The following is a 19,291-nucleotide window of genomic DNA, read 5'->3' on the forward strand; positions in this document are numbered from 1 at the left end:
TTTTGTAATAATTACATCCCCTTGTTTCTCGTAAAATAAATTACTACAATCGTCCAGATTCCCGATCTAGAGTTTTCGAGGCGATAGTCTTTGTAATATGAGTTCAAATATTTGGTTATGGGTGCTTCGGAAGGATCGAGACAATAAATTGAAGTGGTACTTCAGTTCACAGTACCACTTTACTGAAGAAGAAAGTGATTTTTCTTTTTCAAGATTCTTGCAAACGATTCCAACAGATTTCCTTTAAACTATGTTGATACTCTGCATACAGCTCTAGCATTTTTGTTGAGATTTGTTTTTTATTTAAATAACTTTTCTTTTTCTTTTTTGGTTTCAGGGCGCCGCGAAGCAGATATTCCCGTCGAAAACTCAATTTCGTGAAACAATCACATTATCTCTACTGTCAGAATCTAAAAAGGAAAAGAAGTAAAGATTACCAAGTAAGCAAATGCAGCTAAGAACTAATTAAAATTATTACTTGTTTGAATTATATCTTTTCTAATTAAATAATGGTTCAAAAAAGTGGCGAGGTCTTTGAAAAAAAAAAAAAATTACATAAACTAGACCCTAGAGTTCAGGTCGAGAGAAAATGTGCTGAGGTGTAAATAAATCTAATTAACAAGCTACATATTGATTATCCATAATAATTATTATCTAATTTTTAAATAGTGAAACATATGTTACATATGTTTTACTCTTTTAGTTATTGCCTAAATAAACTTTGCTGAAAGCGTTCGATTTACATAAATAATCACTGAATACGCCACGCCCTAAGTTGATACAAACGGTAATTATACTTTTTTTTAAAAAAAAATGTTTAATGAGTCAGCAAATAGAATTTAAGATAAATAAAATTATAGTCCCTCGTTTCGTTTTGAAAGTATTTGCTTTCTGATACTATAAAATAGAGCAAGTAATGGCCATCAATACTATTAACTGGAGACTTTATGTGATTTGTGAGAAGGCGAGAATGAATAAGAAACTGTGGCACTATTATCATAAGACTAGGCGGCCATTCGGATGATGTAGGCTTCCTAACGGGCCATTGAGCATTGAAGAATAGAATGAATTGCTATTTTGACTCAGAAAGGCTTTGAATGTACGTCAGGAAGTAGAGAAAATGCCATTACACGCATTAAGATTATGCCAGTGCAAAGAGCTAAAAATTTTGCTTTTCTTTTCGTAGAAAAAAATTCTGGCTTTTATACTTACCCAGGAGCCACTCCTAAGAATGCTAAGACTATGTATTACTAATATAATCAGACAGGTGCTCTGGCAAGTGGGGTGAAACAGAACATCTGGGGTTCAGAGAGTGAGCTTTTTCGACAACCCTCTTAGAATCTAAATCTAATTAGACGAGAATTATTTTGTTGATTTTTTTTAAAGCCTACATCACCCTCGGAGTAGTTTCGTACATGTGCTGCCCAGTAACAACTTTTTTGAACTATTTAATCCTGCTTTGTTTTATGTTTAAGATAATTAAGTGTCAAGTAAAACTGCTGAAAGATAGTTTATATAAGTATTTAAATTACAGCATGCAGACGTCTTCTGAACGTATTTGCCAGTGCAATGGTTTTTTTTTTTTAATTTATACCGTTTACAACTTTTAGACGCAAGCACTTAAGATGGATTCTGATAGCGAGAGTTCAAAGTCAGCGAGTTCTTTGAATGACGCACCAAAATCAAAAATTAAACTTAAAAAGAAGGTTAAAGAAAGGAGAGATTCCCAAGTGTCTAAACCACCTTCGCCACTGTTTGAAGAAGAAGGCTTTGTGTTCAATTTTATCAATATCAAGAACCTGGCAAGTATATATTGATTAAATTATTTGTATTTAATTGTAAAATTAAAGTTAAGAAAACAACGAGAATTGCTGAGAGGAAAAACTTTCTCTTAGATCGCCTAACGTTTTAAGCAACGTTATCGTCTTCTGCAAGAACTAGGCGAGATCAAATAGAAAATTAGTCTTAGATTAAATAAAACGTGAATTTTAAAATCGTGTGGACCATTGTTTGACAATGTTGGGTTCAGAAATAAAGAGAACAAGATTGATTGATATAATTGATATTTCGAAATATGAGCTCTTCCAACACGACGTGTGAAAGGAAGATTGTCTAATTGAGAAATGGATGTTTCACATACTCTATGCATTTGTAAACTAGTTTTTTGCTAGTGGCCTAAAAAGCACTACGTCGATTGCTTCCCGACAGGTTATGAATACCTAAACGGTCAAGATAGAAGACACACAAATATAAGAAAATATTGAAATTGTTAAAATAAGCTTAAGCCCTGAAGATGGCATGCCCCTAGGTCGAAACCAAAAAAATTAAATAAATAAATAAAAAAATCATGACAGATATTCTGGCAATCATCTTCTTTCTTTTGGATTAATAGATCAGTGACTAAAAAATAAAAATGAGCTGAACTTAGATTAAAGTTACTCACATTTGAATCAATTCACATGCTTTAAGGATAGTTTCACTGCTTTTTAGCCTGGAACATAATTGCGGCCAGAATGAATCTTCAGTAGATACTCCGGTTGCGAAGTATCCATGAGGGAAGGGAAGAAAAATTGTTGTAGACTTCCATCCTTTTTATTTATAGCCACATCTGGATTGTGAAACTTTATTATCAGAATTAATTATTTATTTTTAAATTTAGGTGCATCATTTATCCTTGGAAAATTGGCACTGGAGCCTATTTAGTGTACAGCCGACCTCGTACATACAGTATTCTCTTGTTACAAACAACACTTCTTTCACTGGAAAGTGAGCTCTAGATGCTCCAAAGGAGAGAAAATCTAAAGATAGTCCTTGAGGATTTGAACTCGCAACCTTCGACTGTACTGCTGCTCCTCCTCTTCCCTCAGAATACATTTTAATTTAATATAATTTAAAGTGACCTGTAATATGGTTGTATATTTGAATTTTTAGAATATACGGGAATTCCTCTTGTCTCATTTTGTTTTTCTATGTAACCTTTAAACTTTTAATCGTTACAACTTTCTTTGGACTGATATCCGACATTGGTTTATGAAATTTAATATTTAAATAGGCCATTTGACATCTATACTAGAGAAGTAAAGAAAAAAAAAAGTATAAACAATATGCCCTGATTTCAGAGGAACTATGATCAAGATATCCAATATAGCAAAATAAAAATACATGTTATGAATTTATATAGGTTCTGTCGTCTTACCCAGTGGAGGTTATAATTTCAATTTTCTTAGATGACAAATTGGTTGAATCTACTCCACCGATAGCGATTGAAAGCAAACAAGCACTAGAACTTGAAGAAGTAACATTATATTATAGAACGAAAGATGTCAAACAGTTCAGTATTGTAGATAAATTGATCAGCACACCTTTTATAGGTAATTACTTCCAATTTATTAATATATCACTGATTACAAATTAAGTCTCTGAAATGTGATTGAGAGGAATCTAAATGGAAGCACAAAAATGCTTGTCTTCTGCCCAAAATCGATGTGGCAGACTAGGAAAGGTAATTGAAAGAGTTATCAACTTCAAGGATTTGTTCGTCCAGCCTAGGTCATACGAAATAATCTCAGCCATTTGGCCTTATTTGAACAGTTCTTCTTTTCACTGATCTCGTACCTGTTTCTACCCACGTCGTAACATTTTCTGTATCGAATATGCAAGCTTCTTATGCACAAAAGATTATTTAAATCTGTTATCCTACATGATCATTACATTATTTATGAGTTTACAATAATTACAATATTCATTATTAAAGAGGCAGGTCCGCTGATGAGATTACTAGCGTTAATAAGTTACATTGAGAAGTGAATACAAAGTGGATAGTCCCCAGTTCGCGAACCGTGTATAAGTATATTTACATTATTGGTAAATAATAGGAAAATAAAATTACATTATATAGTAAAGTGTGTGCTTCCCCGTGTTTCACCTTTCCAAATTAGATTTTTAAGCCTAAAATACTTTTCATTTTCATTAATTTGCGTTTTTTCCCTTAAATATTGTAGTTGTGTTGTCACTTGTCAGTAAAGAAGAGCATCATGAAAAGAAAAAAACACAGAAGAGTCGCAAAGTTGTGGAAGAACCTGAAATATCGTTAGCGGCGTCAAAAGGAATTTCGGGAACTATTGTTGGACAGGCTGCTTTCGATATATTATCTCTTTTACTGGGTACATTTCATCATTCTTAGTTTTATTAAATTGGATTTTATTTTCATTTTTTTTTTATTTTTTATTGGCGAAATATTTTTTCTGAATAGTTATCCCAAAATCAATAAATAAGTCTTCATTTTAGTTTTGTTTTCATGCTTATATTTAAATTTTAAATTAATAAATTTTATATTTTAGGTAGTAATTATCTAAAAGAAGTGCTTACGCTTGAACCAAACACGACCGTAACCGAAACAGAGGTTCCATTTTCATCTCGAACTCAAGTAAATTATATCTTTATTCTCTCCATCTTCATTTTTTGCCAAACTCTCTTCATTTTTTTAATCTATTAATGTGCAAATTTTTATAGTTGACAGTTATTTGTGAACCCCTTGAAACCAGTTTCAAAGAGGTGAAATCTCAATTACAGTTTCGTAATATATTAACATTTACAATTCGTGCTTTATACAATGCTGAATTACCAGAATTTACTGATAAGTGCTACTGTGTCGCAGTTACACCTCTGCTATTTAAATATCCAAAAAGAGAAAAAGAAGAGGATGGAGAGGAAGAAGAAGAAGAAGAAGAAGAAATGGTGCGGGAGGTAAGTTAATTTTTAGCTTTTATTCCTTGTAGTGGACATCCCAAGTTTTTAAATTATTTGCCAATCAATCCAATGTATTTTCTTGACATCATGATGGCATTTAAACTGTTTTAGACATTAAATTGAGGTCTATGGAAGGTATTCCCCGACGATTAATGAACAATGCCAAGAAAATTTTGAGTAGATTTCTATAACGTAGGGTTTATAAAACTGGGATGAGTTTTCTGCTTTACTTCCGACAGATAAAGGTGAAGAATAGGCGTGAAATTACTTTTTATGGGGGTGGAACCTTTTTTCGGGACCCTTCTTTAGTAAGAAAGAGGAGATCTGCAAAACCACCTTCTGTACCAACTTCTCAACTGTAAGAAAAGCGAAGATCTGTCTGACCAATAATAACCGGACTGATTTAGAGCTTGCCTCAGGCTGACCATTAAATTAAATGCAAGAAACATTGCGTTAATCAATAAGAACGTGTCGAGCTTCAATGGAATCTTAGCCACTGTGGTATTCAAGGCAACTCCACATACCTAAGGGATTGAACAGTATTCCTTAGCGACGATCATGTGTCAGTGACAGAAAAACACAGACTGAGCAACAAGTAACAAAATAGCTTTTACCTCTCAGAATAAAAAATAAAGTTTTCATCATGAATTTTACGTGGATAAGTCCTCATATGTGAGTATCACATCATGGACAAATATCTTTCATAATCACTAAATATTGGGCTCTAATTTTAATATTGAATTTTAGCATTCATATTTCACATTAAAAAACTTTTCCATACAAAAACCTACCTACGAATAAACTACAGATTAAAAAAAAAATAATGTGGCGGAATAAATTATTGAAAAGGAATGTTCTCCAAGAAGGATACCTACATTTCGTATACTATGAAAAGTTTTCAATATTTATCTAACAAATCAAATACATAAGTCTAAACATTCCAGTTTCCACTTTTCTGGATATAGACAGAAATACTTGTTCAGAAAGTTTTCAGTATCAGTTAAAATAATTACAAATCATTCAACAAAAATATTATCTCAATCATAACCATTCGTCGTTCTTTCTTGACTGTATTCACGAATGGACCTAGGAAAACGATGACATACTAAAAGATTTTTACAAGGGCGACACTAATAAAAAGATATTTTTGTGATAGTTCATCCAAACTTACGTTAATGAATTGTCCATTTGAAGTTAGTTATATATAATTATGTCCTATAACAGTCTGGCAATTGAACTTCTCCAAGCAAGAAGCATCTACCATCTAGCGGTTATTTTGTAAACTTTACCTTATTTTTTTGCCCTTGGTTCTTATTTTCATTGGATGATTCAACTATTTACAGTGAAGATAACTTTGAATTTTAAATTATCAATCAAAAATACTTTTTCTTTCCTTAAAGTGTGACTTATTTTGTAGTTTAGGATATTTAATAACTGTTTTAACATTGTTGCAGGACGTAAGCAGTCCTCAAGGATCAATTCATTCATCAGATCCACATCTAAAAGGTCCATATTCACTAATAATTTTTGAACCAGGTTATTTGGAAAAAACTATGGACTGTACTGGCTTAAAAAGATGGAGTACTTCTCAGTTGATAGATGGTGGAATTGCTTATACTAAAGAGAGGCAAGTGTCCACTATTAAATTTATATGTATTTTAATTAATTCAGATGAAACAGCCGTAATGTCTTCCCCCTTCTGTGTACAGGTTATTCGATGATTTCATGTCCGTGAAGAATACAATTAAAGTAGATATCTGTTCAAAAGAATATAGTGAGGAACCAAGAGTTTATTGGAACATGAGTCGAAGAACCATACTAACTAAAAGTATGTGCGATGCCATGTATAAAATGATTTTAAAGTATGTATTTGATTTTAGGCGATATTTTATGTATCCAATTATTTTAAGTTACATTTAAACGCGGTAGGAGATGTTTCCTTGAGAAATAGGATATTCAATACCTCAACGAACTTGCTTGAGCTTCATTAGGTCTACGATTAATACCTTAGGTGACTGCCGGATCCATAGTGCATAGTTTCCTCTGTAAGCTAACTTTTTAGGCATAACCATCCTTTGCTCAGCATGAAGCGTGCATCAGTTCTGAGTAGTAAAAATAGTTGAAAACAGTCTATCACCTAGTACCCTACAGAAGAGATCATTACCATCTTAGCCAGGGTACCTGTTATCTTCCCTTACATTTGACGTCCTGATACCAAATTATAGCAAATTTATAATTTTCTGCCAGGCCAACAATCCTATAAAATACATGGCCTCTTGATGCGGTAATTCCTCTTAAAGAGGGATTTTTCTTTTAAATGCTTAATTACAGTGGCGAAAAGCGCTTGAATACTGCCTTTTTTAACGTAAGCAAGCTCTTGGATAGGCAGCCCACAACAGTTGGCCTGCCTTTCTTACTCCATGCAGTTAAGCCTAGAACCAATGGGGTGAGAGGCACTCTCTTCTCTTACCGCTTGAATGTCTCTTACAACTCTTAATTTACCTTTATCTCTTCCACTATTGTATACTAAACTTATTTTAATTAACATAGTGTAAACATTATAAATATCTATTACTTTGTATTCTTGCTTATGACCACATTAGGAGGAAATTTCAAATATATCTAAATTTTTAGCAACGGATATTCATTTTTCTGGTTAGTGAAACTGCTGGCGCCAAGAAAGAGAATTTAAAGACATTAAATTTTCTATTAGTACATTACCTATACATGGGTAATATTTTAAATTGTAGGGACATTCTTTTGGGTTACCAAATACTTACTTATTATTGAAACATTTAATTCAAAGTAGAGGAGACAAGGTCTAGCAACAATTTTTTACTGCCAATCCTCATTGGCATTGCTTACCCAGCCTAAGAACTTTCTGCTGTTTCCAACTGAACTTGCCAGGCTACTATAATGGATGTCTTCAACCGATAATTACTGCATCAATTGACGCTCTTTAATCTTAGCCCTTTTCCTTTGTCACTCTTCCTTCATCTATCTGCAATAAATTACGATTGTACAGGATGGGAATGGTTAGAAAGCTAAATCTATTGTGATCTAGAAGATGTATAAGACTTCTTATCTTAACAACGTTTGTTGGTAAATTTAAATGTATTAGCTTAAGCAAAGTAACAAAGTGTTATATCTTAAGTTAGGTGTGCTTGTGGGTTCGTTCACTCAGTAACTAACATCCACGTCTCTGCAGACCGTATGTACGTATTATGTGAGTGTTGGGTGAATAGTGGTGGTGTCATAGTAAGTGTTGCTGCACATGTTACTGCAGAATTTTTCTGCAGTTATTTTTTTGAGTGATTTGTTATCTGGCATATAAATTTATTTATTGCAGGGTATACTTAAATAGAAATAAATGTATTAGTTATACTTTATAAACAAATAAAATTATGTATTTATTTTGTAGACATCGAGTTTGGCCGGTAGAGATTGCTATAAACGCTGGTGGTTCGTCAGTTATATCGAACCAGAAAAAAAAAACAATTGTTTTAGAGAAACCAAAGTCTAACTCACTGAAAGATCAGATTAATTCAAAACCAAAAACTCCCAAGATTGAGATCAAGCATTATATTGCTTTTTTTGATTTGGGAGATCTTTTATATCCAGGAAGTAAGTTCAATTGTGATAGAGCATGTAACCGTAGGCCTAAACATAATGTTGGAAAAAAAAAAATAAAATAGGGATGTTGGTGTACTCCAAATTTGCTATATAAAAAAAAAGTTTAACTGTAACAAAAAAATGAAGGTAAAAATTCATGTACACAGTGCAGATCATGTTTTAGGAATAAGTTCCACTTATCAGAACATGCCATTTATGGACAACATGCCAAAAAGTTTTGTGATATGAGAGTGAAAATCCCTTTCGGGAAATATTTGACCTTACCATTCAAAGGAACACTCCTCCCAATTCAATTCACAAGTAAATTCTTAGTTTTTATTTGTGGGGAGTAACCGTTCATGACCAAAAACATCTAAAAATAGTGGAATAATTTTCCTTTCCAAGTGGTAATTGCCGTTGTGATCCGTCAGTAATGTATGGCCAGAAGTTTCATGTGAAGATAGTATTTTGCTTGGTCATCACTCAACTATTTCTTTTTTATTTAAAAAAAAAAAATGCTCTAAGTTCACTCTCTCTCCAATTGCATTAAATGCAGATTCGTTACCAACGCATAGTTGCATTCAATCCTGTTTAAACCAATGGTTTCAAAATATTTCCATAAAAATGGGTTCATCAAAAATAGACAAAATTGTGATGTTTCTTCCCACCTTTAAAAAAATAAAATAATAATAATAATAATAAAAGAACCATTTCAAATTAATCATTTCTCTGTCTTTCTGATTGCCTCTTAGCAATCTAATATGACTCTTTGAAAAACTACTAATATTTATACCCAACAAACAAAAAGTGATTGTATAATCATAGTAATTTTATTATTATTTTTTGTAGTAAAATCTACAGTAGTAAGTGCTCAGTTGTACACGTTTAATAAACAACACGCTGAAATTAACTGGGGTTTGCAGGAGCCTTTGATGAAAGAATGGCTGCCTGTAAGGGAATCCAAAACTAAAAGTGTTAGTATAATTCAAATGTAATGACTTTATTGATAAACAAAATACCAATAAAATGATACTGACTAATGAAATGGTACTATCTGCTTGAAATGTAACATAGTAGCATAAGTAAAATCAAATCGAGATAAACTGTTATATTGTCATGTATGATTGGTCGATTCGCGGCAGTAATAAAAATTCCTAATTGTAACAAGTAGTACACAGTTTTAGACAAATTTGCTCTGCCCAGAGCTAATGTCGGCTATTCGTACAAATTTCCTATTCTAATGTCTCAGGTGATGGAACTTTCATATAAAATATTTTCCCAAATAATTACTTATTTTTTTCTAGAAAACTGAGAAAACTGATGCAAAATCTTCTGATAATGATGTACCTTTAAAGGAAAAATCCTTAACTCCAGAAAAGGAGCCAGAAAAAGAAAAGGAGCCAGAAAAAGCGTTACCATTATTTTCTAATAACGGAGAACCGGTTTTCTTAGTAATAGATGTAGGGCTAGCTAAACCATTTGTTAAAAAAAGGGAATTCCAGGAAATTGAAGAAAGGTAGTTAATAAAAATCGGTTGAATGTTTTAAATGAAAACTGATACCAAGATTAATTTTAAATTCCAAACAATATCCATTGATTTAGTCAATCTGATCTCAGTAAATCGACATTGCACAGACAGGAAGCCATATTATATTAAAGCTGCAGTTAACTACAATTTTCAAGATTATATCTTTCATAAAATTGAATTTTTAGTAAATGTTAGTTGGCTTCAATAAGATAATTATGGGTCTTGAGAGGGAAGTACAACGCCGCATCTTCGCAGAAAAGGTTCTTAATAGAATTTTCCAGGAAAAATGTTTCATACAAAGCTACAATTTGAGCTACTTTCTCAATGTTGAAAATTTGACACTATAATTAAGTGATCTTTGAAGTTAGATTTATTGTTGGCACCATTTTAGCTAATCGATAGGTAGTTTGGAACAAATAACACAATAAAAAAAAACATTAGAATGCAATCTAAGATAAAGTCAGCGGCGTTTGGTAATAAAATGTGCGCAACTAAACGTTTCGCAAAAACAACTGGAACAAAAATAACTTCTATAATTGCATTATGATTTTTTTTCTTTTCTTTTTTTTAAATTTTTTCAAACAGTATGAATGAAAACTCACCATGCTGATCTGCTCAACTCTTCTACAAAGATTTTTGTTGTCATTTTAAAGATTTTGGAAACCAAATATTACCATAATCAGGAATCTGAAAATAATGATTAAGAATAAAAATCACTAGGACAATTATTTAAACGTCTGTCATGATACTTGTGTTAAATAACTTCTTTACGTGAAAGCACAATCTGTAATTATTAGTTGAATCCTACAAATTTAATTTTTAATTTTTCAACTCTCTTAAATTCTTTATTATTTTTTTGAAAACTTTAAAAAAAGAAATTTAATTATAAAATATTAATTAAATTTTTTCATCCTTTAATTTGTAGCAAAAGATTTTAGCTATTCTATCAATAGCTATTCTTTTCTTAATTTGATTATTATTATATATAGATTATTTTATTAAATGCTGTAACTTCAAATCAAAGATTTTAATTTGATTTCAATCCATCACTATTAGTTATTTTTCTGTTTCTATTAATTTTTTAATCATTATTATTTTTGTAGCATAAAGGATTTACTCCCTTCGAGAGAACCTTTCGAAGAGAGTGACATTGGTTTTGCTATAGTTTCAAGAAAGAATTTCAAAAATTGTATCAAGAATCTTGCAGAAGTTGTAGCAAAAGAATATCAGGTGATATACGTAGTTTTAGAAACATTCTCTAACTGATTAGATGGCATGGAAACAAATCTCTCATTGTTCTGTTACCTTTAAAACATTTACTGTGATGCATAGAAAAAATTATTGCACTTATCCATATGTTGCCTCTGCAAAGACTAAATACCCTTTGACTTTGGCTCATTAGATGTATTGATCACTTTATATCACCTAACCGCTGGAGTATTTTACAACGACAACTTTAGGTTAATTAAATTAAAGATTTTATTCGAAGGATGTTAAGGATATCTTCAAATTAGAAGTCTTGCGCAATCAGTACACTAGTTTCGTACAAAATTAATGAAATTCAAATAAGATATTAATTGCAAGAGAAGTGCATGCCACGCATTCTTCGGAATAAGTCACTGCAAGTTTACCTATAATTGGCGACTTCATATCAAATTGTTATTTCGTGTTATTAAAAACTGTTATTTTGTGATGGGAGTTCTGTACCCATAATTTCTCGAAAACGGTATGAGGTTTCTCGTTGGGAGTCTCAGCGTGGCTGAGAGTTAACGAAGAACATACTACGATGACCGTAAACCTACCGAATAGGAAAAAACTAAAGGTTACTTTTGGAAGTGTCTTAGTTTGAAGTGAAAGTCCCGTATATAAAATAATTTCTTTGATGAGAGTTGTTACAATGTGGAGTAAATTGATGACCACAACCAAGTGGAACAGGAAAGTACCAAAGATCATTTTAATAACGTCTTTCATAGTGAGGATTCGCTAATCATTATAGTAGTAATCAAATAAAGTGAAAAATAAGTGAACATTGAACATCATAATTATTCGATCTGTTTGCTGCAGGATTTCAAAACATTAGAAGACAGTGGGAATCGTATGTATGAAGATAATGATGAACAAGATTTTTATAATCACATTGTGATGTCTGGAATACAAAAAACGATGGTTGAAACATTAAGAGTTCCTTTATGTAGATATGTTTCAGAAGTGATTGATTTGCCATCTTCTGAAGCCAAATCTACAGATATGCAGGTAAAAGATCTTAATTTTTTTTTTTTATTGATATTTATATTTTATTCATTCTTAATTTTTTTAGAATATTCGAAGCTAATGCAGGGAACATGTGGAATTACTTTTAATGTCATTCTTGATCGTCTCCCACTACTAAATAGAGTGATGTGGAAAGTCACAATGGAATCATTAGTGAAAAAGTACGAAGTTAAGTATTTGCCTACTTTTTCAGGCTTGGCTTAACTTCCAAATCAGGTGTCTCGAAAGGGGACGGAAACGTACATTGCAATTAACGTTTTTAAACTTATAAAAGTAGCCACAAACTGGATTTGATACAACTGCGCAGTGTTTAGTGTTAGCGATGCTAAGCAATGCATGCACTGCTGGCTAGCATTCGGACAGAGTTCTCATTGCAAAGAACAGAGAGCTGTTAAAGCTCGAAGAAAAAACTAAATCTTAGAGATGCATTCTGGTTTTTAAACTAGAATCTCTGTGCGAAAGTCCAGTGCATCGTTCACTGAGCTAATCCCTTTCCTCAGTTATTTTGTGAGGATAATAATTTTAAGGAGACTTGCTAAATTAATAAATTGGTTGGTTTTTCTAGGTTTGCTTAACTCATATTTATTCCCAGTTGGTTCAAGATATGCACTTAGTTGTAAATGAATGTGATATTAAATCCAGATTGAAAGAGGGATCAGCTACAGCGGAAATATCTTTAGAAACCTATTTATTAATGGCAGCAGAAGCAGATGCTGAACATAATATTTCAAAATGCAAATATTATATGCTAAAGGTTGGTTATTAGTTGGAAAATTGTGTTCTTTTAATCAAGAATTCTAATTCATTATTTATTTTTTATTTTCAGAGACTAGAGAGCGATATTTCAGATCCTCAGTTGTGGATTGATGTTGCTGTGCCTCTGTTAAACTACAAACAATACAATGCTGCACTTGAAATTATTAGAGAGGCATTATTTCTAGATGCAAGAAACAAAGAAGGGTGAGTTCATTATTAAGCTGATAAAATGGTCCCGCGCCTGTACCTGACCTAATACTAAGTACTACTAATCTAATACAATCATACTATTTGAACAAATTTATGCTCATGACGTTCTCTTGCTGTAGAATTGTAGTTCAAAATTCATTTCAAACGTAAAATTTTACTCTTTTTTCCCAAACCTATATATAAACAGTTACCAATATCTCCATCTTCGAGAAAGATGAACTGTCATTGGGACTCATAATAAAATCGTATAGATGCACATTTAAACATTAAATGTTTACATGACTTCTCGATTAATTGAATATATGATTTAATTCAACAATTAATATTGCTTTTATTTTAGTGGAAACTGTTATTGGAATTTAAATGCTCATACTGTGTGAAATAGTTTTTCACATTTTTTAAAAATAAATTAAAGGTTGAATAATTAATATAAATCAAATCATAATCTCAATTTTTTAGCAGAGGTCTTTGTTATGCCAAAGATTCACGGTATTTCTCCAAGCATGATGCCTATTTACAAACCATACTAATGTCATTTCTTTTCCTTTTGTTTTACGGTTAATCTACTTGAAACTAAGCAACACGTCAACGAAATAATAGGTGTAGTAATAGAATGTAATATTGTAAGGACGTTGTCTTTGAAAAATCTATGGAATTCATTTAGTAAAAAAAAAATCCAACATTAAGAAAATTTGTCTGATGACTGATGATGATTTGTCTGATTTTACGTTAATGCTCAACGTAGTTTCACTTTCAGTTTGCTCATGTACGGTGCAATAATGGCTATAACTGGTCAAATAGAAGTTGCAGAACTATTTTTTGATGTATTAACTAGATTGTATCCATTGTTTACTGAAGGCTGGGTTGCATTCTCCATGTTTTATAACATAATCGGGAAAAAAGAAGGTGTGGACGTAACACTGGGTGTAGGTAAAGTATTCATTTCATTTTGATATTTTGATGACATTTTTTATATTTATCAAAGTAAAATGTCAAAAGTTCCTTGTATAAAAAACTACCGATCATACTTTTTTTTTTATTATTCGCACTACTAAAAACTAATATGTCCCCCCGTTTTTTTTTGCAGCAAATAAATGTGAAATTTTACTTGAACATCCAAAACAAAATTTATCAAAATTTCCACCGATAAATTGGAACGTAAATTTCCACCAATTTTCGGAAGAGATGCTAATTCGTGCAGCCATCTACATGTTGTCATTGAACTTACACAAGGTATAACAACCGATCATATTTTTCAGAAAAAGAAATCATTGTTATTGAACTTTGGTAATAAACTTCCTAACTGTTGTCATTAAACAATTTATTATTGAAAAAATTTCGTTTTCATTAAATTAGAATCTTGAATTACAGTTTGTAGAAGCATGTATGGGGCAAGTATTGGCCGAAAAGAAATGTGAAACAAGTAGTTATCATTATTATCTGGCCGCTTGTCACTATCAACAGAAACGCTACTCAGATAGTCTTAAACACCTGGAAGCTATTAAAACTTTAAAGTGGGCTGTAAGTTATTTTTTTTATATATTAAATTATATAGATAATTATTTTATATAGATTAATTTATACCGCAAATACAATGTCAAATTTATGTGTTTTTGAAAGTTACGCTTTTTCGTACACTTTTTTTGACGATCAACAACATCCTACCGGACAGTTTTGTTAGGCAAAAATGATTTAAACAAAAAAAATTGTTTGCTAAGTATGCGTTCAGAGATTTAAAACTGGATTACTCACTTTTTCTCTAATTATTTCTTATTTAACAGCCATGTGAAGGCTCATTTTAGGCCAATCAATTTCCTTCTTGAATGATCTATTTTCAATTCTGATCTAACTATGTTTTATTAATTTTTTTTTTTTATTAATGTAAGCTTTTATGTCTGATATATTTCTGACAATGCTCTTTAAATTTATGTAGCTATGAGTCTAATGGGGCAGATGCCAGCCCGTCTGAGATGATCTTACTGCTTTTTTTCTTTCATGAGCCCAATAATTTTACTTTACTAGGGGGGGGAAAAAACACACCACTTCATGTCTTCCGCAAGTCGTGGTTAGAAGTATTTTATCATCGGCGACGACCTTTTCAGGAATTTTTTGAAGTATGCTTGGTCTACCTGGCTTGTGTATATAAACGAAAGCTGATGGGTGTTGAGAGCGCATATGATCATGAGTGACTTCATGAGTTTTAAGTACTTACGTTACTTTGTATAAGAATAGAAAAGTACAACCAAAGATTTATTTAATTTTTTTTTTTTTTCATATCTGCGACCCGCTGGCAGTAGGATTCAAACTTGTGGTGCCTAATGGGTAATAATTATTATAGTATGAAGAAACATAAACTGGCAAAAAGAGCTTATACTATGGCAGTTGAGACGTCTAAAATTGGTAATACATGCTTATCAACGCTTCTTAGTTTTGTGAGGTACACAATAAGTATGATTAGTTTAATTATTATAACAACAGTCAATTTTAGTAAAAAACCAGAACCTATATGTTAGTCTGTATTTAAAAACTCTTTCCTCTAGTACTGTTTCGTCCTTAAGTTCTATTATGTCACTTATATACTATGTTGTCACGATTAAATATGTTGAAAATACCTTATGTTTAAAGAAACTGGCTTCGATGATTTTCACCAAAGTAGTAATGTTGATTTATAAACACAGTCCTATGACTTTTATTTTCATTATTTATTACGAAAATTATTTGAAATCAGTTCTAATACACTAAGATTAGGAATTCCATCTGAAGTTCAAATTACAATGTATAGTTTATCAAACGTCAGAATATCGATTGGAATTATATAAGTTAATAGTTCCAAATTTTGATAAAAATCGGTTTTCCGGAAGTTGAACTTAGTGGATTTTCAGTTTTTAAGTTTTTTTTTGGAAAATTGTTCTTTTTAAATTTATAATTTAAACTTCATAATGCTAGTTGAATTGAGCTAAAGTGTAGAAATATTTGCACTGAAATTATGATTCTAGAAGTAATGGATTACCCAGGATAAAAGAAAATCTTGATTTTTTTGATAAGTTGTTAAATTTTTAATCCAGGATGGGATTTTACCAGTTAGGCGAACACAAATACGAAGAAGCGTATTTCATCTTTAAGAGCATCGTATCGCAATATCCAACCGCCAAGACATGGTGTGGTCTAGGAATAGCCTGTTATAGAGTAAGAAGCATTTTTTTAATTTATATGATGATGTTCGTTTTTAATAAATTGGCCTCAGATTAGATACCATTTGCTTAATGAAGAATAATTGCAAATTGTAAAAGCTGTAAATATTAAAGAAACGTTTTGAAGAAAATTAATATTTCATTGCAACCACACTCTTATGTATATAAGAGTTATATTATATAGAAGAGGTAATGATGATTTAATCTTTCAGTTAAATCACCATAGTGATGCAGAACTTGCATTGACAGAATCAAACATGCTGGATGCCCAGTGCTCACTTACATGGGCTTATTTAGCTCTTATAAATGGTATAAGGAAGAATGCAAACAATTTTGAACAGTGTGCACGTATAGCTATTGAGGTAAGTTAAATTTTGACCCTCTAAAAACATGTTTCAAAAGCTAACAAATATGGAAAACTAAATTTAATGTCATAAAAAAAATGGTCAAAAGTTTAAAGTTTTTTAAAGCTCCAACTGATAACATCGTATCAGAGAATTTTTTTGTATACTACTAGAAGACTAGAAAATGGCTATTTTGATAAAATTAATGATCCCACCAACGTCTTGGCTAAAGAAGTAACATCTCAAGGGTGTTATTAGATTTAAAACTTTTAATTATTTTATAATCAGAAAAGTAATACAACTACTGGGCTATTTATTTAAAATAATCTGTCTGCAATATTAGAAGTTTAAAATTACAACTTAATCTTACCCAGTGGTAATTTAATCAGTAAAATTGCAAATATTATTCGCTTAATGAAAATAAAAACTTGAACTCATGTATTAAGTTATTTTATTTTATTTTTTTAGTATTCATTTTCTCATTTACAGAAAGGACTTAGGGCATCAGAGCTGGTAAAAGAGTTGTGGAATGTATGGCAGCATTTGATAGGAGTCACTAGAAGACGTTCAAAATTGAAGATTTTAAGTGAGAGTGAAATAAATTATTGAAGCAATACATTGAATGTTTGTTTACTTCCAAGTATTGTTGTTTAACCAATGTGAAATTAATATCAAAATTTACCTAGACTGTTTTTTATTTTCTATATTTAAATGTAGTTATGTAACTAGTGATTTCGTGTTTCAAGTTCGAAATGAAACTGCTTTATGTTTAATCAGAATTGCCAGAATGTTTATTCAAGTGGAATGATAATTCTGGAGATATCCAGACATTCCAATAATTTTCGTGCCGGTTATTTGTTAGGCATAACCATGGTTATGTTGTTTTGGTTTTTATGATTACTGAAAATACTAAAAAAAAAATGTATATTAAATAAAAGTTAATAAGGTTTCTATTTATTAAGAGCATCTTGAACGTTTAAATGAGCATTACCTATGGTTTAGCAAACAGATTATTTCACAAATATATAATTGAATCTTTCTATTTGATTAAAGACTATAATACAATAAAACACTGACAACTTTCGCATCATTAAAAATGTGCAAATTATTCCTAATATTAGAGACTTATTTTATAACTTTAAACACCGAATGTCATTCAGAGTCATAACTGGTACAGAATATTCATGCAACTGTCTGAATGTTTCTCTTCACTTCTTTAACAGACAAATTCCTATTTTATAAAGACAAAATAATTAATGATAAACAAATGTTTCTACGAATAAAATTAAAAAAAAAATCTGGTATTTGGATGAAAAACTGCCAGTAAGTAAATTGGCAACTTTTAATTATATAATCTCCAAAGGAATATTTAAATCATTTAAAAGATATGACAATAAAATATCGATGATAGAAGGTCGAATGTTTTATGATGAATCTTCCAGTCTAGAAGCAAATGAAGATAATAACACTATTACGTCATTATATCCTTGAGTAATTTCACACCAAAATTACTTACCACTTCCTTCTTCGTGGTTAATTTCATGATTTGTCTATGTTAGAATATTTTTTATTTTGTTTAATACCTTTGCCGCATATTATATATTTTTTTTTGATCATTAAATAATTGTTTACTTTAAAAAAATGACAGTTCTACTGACAACACTTGTTAGATGAGGAAGTAGTGTCATGACAAAAAGTATAATGATTCTGAATGAACAAAATCGTTTGAGAAGGTAGCAATTTTTATTATTTTTTTTACTCATACGTCGATATTCCTAGGGAATTGTAAGAGAAAGAGTCACAAAAGTGTTCGAGCTAGACTATTGTCATTTTTTTAATTTTGGGCTTAGACCACTTTCAAAATCAAGGCACACATGCATTTTTACATAAACGAATAACTTTCGGAAACTTTTCCAATACTTCCACGCAGACAAGGAATCGTTTTCAAGTGTATAAAGGGTAATTTTCGAAAAAGTGTTGGCTGTAAGAAAGGTGTCATTAGCCTTCCCTTTAAAGTACCTTGTAGGTTCTTAATTTTTTATTGTTATAATTTCGAGAATGAACCAAAATATAAGTTAGAAACTTGAGAATGCGTAAGAGAAAGTCGATGGGAATAATAAAATCAGAATTTTTTTTTGTATTCTGCGTACTGCAACTCATAATATTCTGGTCTAATAAAATCTATGTGTAGTTGAAATTAGAACGCATACACTGTTTCATTTCTGATCTTTTACAAGACAGAGAGGTTTAGAGAGATGTAATAGAATTGTGATTTTATACATCTGTACAATAAAAACTCCAATTTGGTTTTAGTTTACTGTTCGTAAAAAAAGAAGAGGGAGATTAAAAAAGGTTGCATCTCCTACATTCAAACAAATTTCTTTAATTGTAAATGACATATTCAAAATAACAAAAACAAAAAACTATGTACCTAAAAATTAAAGGTTAATACTTACAGGACAGTCAAGAAAATTCCAAAAACAGATATCTTTTAAATTCACATTTTCACTAATCCCTTTTGCTTTAAACCTTGAACAAAAATCAATGATATGTAGCATTAATAAACATCGTGGGCCCTTTATCACTATCAGACTATCTGCTCATGACCATACGCTGATTGTAACCACAAA

General features: G+C 31.1%; 1 protein-coding gene and 1 long non-coding RNA gene across 21 annotated transcripts in view; one reads left to right on the forward strand and one right to left on the reverse strand.

Moving 5' to 3' along the window:
• The window catches only part of LOC141451701 (cilia- and flagella-associated protein 70-like), a 33,836-nt gene extending 16,032 nt beyond the window's left edge, over nucleotides 1–17,804 (forward strand). For 15 of the 20 annotated variants that reach the window (XM_074123263.1, XM_074123255.1, XM_074123254.1 and 12 more), the window contains 22 exons: nucleotides 338–440; nucleotides 1,611–1,802; nucleotides 3,182–3,371; nucleotides 4,002–4,163; nucleotides 4,341–4,426; nucleotides 4,513–4,746; nucleotides 6,204–6,376; nucleotides 6,459–6,611; nucleotides 8,171–8,373; nucleotides 9,211–9,335; nucleotides 9,666–9,877; nucleotides 10,993–11,119; nucleotides 11,954–12,142; nucleotides 12,726–12,914; nucleotides 12,987–13,120; nucleotides 13,884–14,056; nucleotides 14,214–14,359; nucleotides 14,498–14,647; nucleotides 15,424–15,563; nucleotides 16,192–16,312; nucleotides 16,530–16,679; nucleotides 17,151–17,804. In XM_074123263.1, coding sequence (XP_073979364.1) covers nucleotides 1,626–1,802; nucleotides 3,182–3,371; nucleotides 4,002–4,163; nucleotides 4,341–4,426; nucleotides 4,513–4,746; nucleotides 6,204–6,376; nucleotides 6,459–6,611; nucleotides 8,171–8,373; nucleotides 9,211–9,335; nucleotides 9,666–9,877; nucleotides 10,993–11,119; nucleotides 11,954–12,142; nucleotides 12,726–12,914; nucleotides 12,987–13,120; nucleotides 13,884–14,056; nucleotides 14,214–14,359; nucleotides 14,498–14,647; nucleotides 15,424–15,563; nucleotides 16,192–16,312; nucleotides 16,530–16,679; nucleotides 17,151–17,270 — 3,354 coding nt within the window. In that variant the 5' untranslated portion in view covers nucleotides 338–440; nucleotides 1,611–1,625 and the 3' untranslated portion in view covers nucleotides 17,271–17,804. Of the gene's footprint in view, nucleotides 1–337; nucleotides 441–660; nucleotides 788–1,610; nucleotides 1,803–3,181; nucleotides 3,372–4,001; nucleotides 4,164–4,340; nucleotides 4,427–4,512; nucleotides 4,747–6,203; nucleotides 6,377–6,458; nucleotides 6,612–8,170; nucleotides 8,374–9,210; nucleotides 9,336–9,665; nucleotides 9,878–10,992; nucleotides 11,120–11,953; nucleotides 12,143–12,725; nucleotides 12,915–12,986; nucleotides 13,121–13,883; nucleotides 14,057–14,213; nucleotides 14,414–14,497; nucleotides 14,648–15,420; nucleotides 15,564–16,191; nucleotides 16,313–16,529; nucleotides 16,680–17,150 lie in introns of those variants that run through there. The other 5 variants (XM_074123267.1, XR_012457039.1, XR_012457040.1 and 2 more) reach the window with 5 other exon arrangements.
• LOC141451708 (uncharacterized) lies at nucleotides 7,403–19,286 on the reverse strand. Its single transcript, XR_012457053.1, has 4 exons — nucleotides 19,118–19,286; nucleotides 10,492–10,576; nucleotides 7,530–7,750; nucleotides 7,403–7,417 (listed from the first exon to the last, which is right to left on the reverse strand). It is a non-coding gene; the product is annotated as an uncharacterized lncRNA (long non-coding RNA).
• Between the last annotated feature and the right edge of the window lie 5 nt (nucleotides 19,287–19,291).

The sequence above is a fragment of the Rhodnius prolixus genome, unplaced genomic scaffold (genome assembly GCF_049639745.1).
Source record: "Rhodnius prolixus isolate KJV_2025 unplaced genomic scaffold, Rpr scaffold_14, whole genome shotgun sequence".
Lineage (NCBI taxonomy): Eukaryota > Metazoa > Arthropoda > Insecta > Hemiptera > Reduviidae > Rhodnius > Rhodnius prolixus.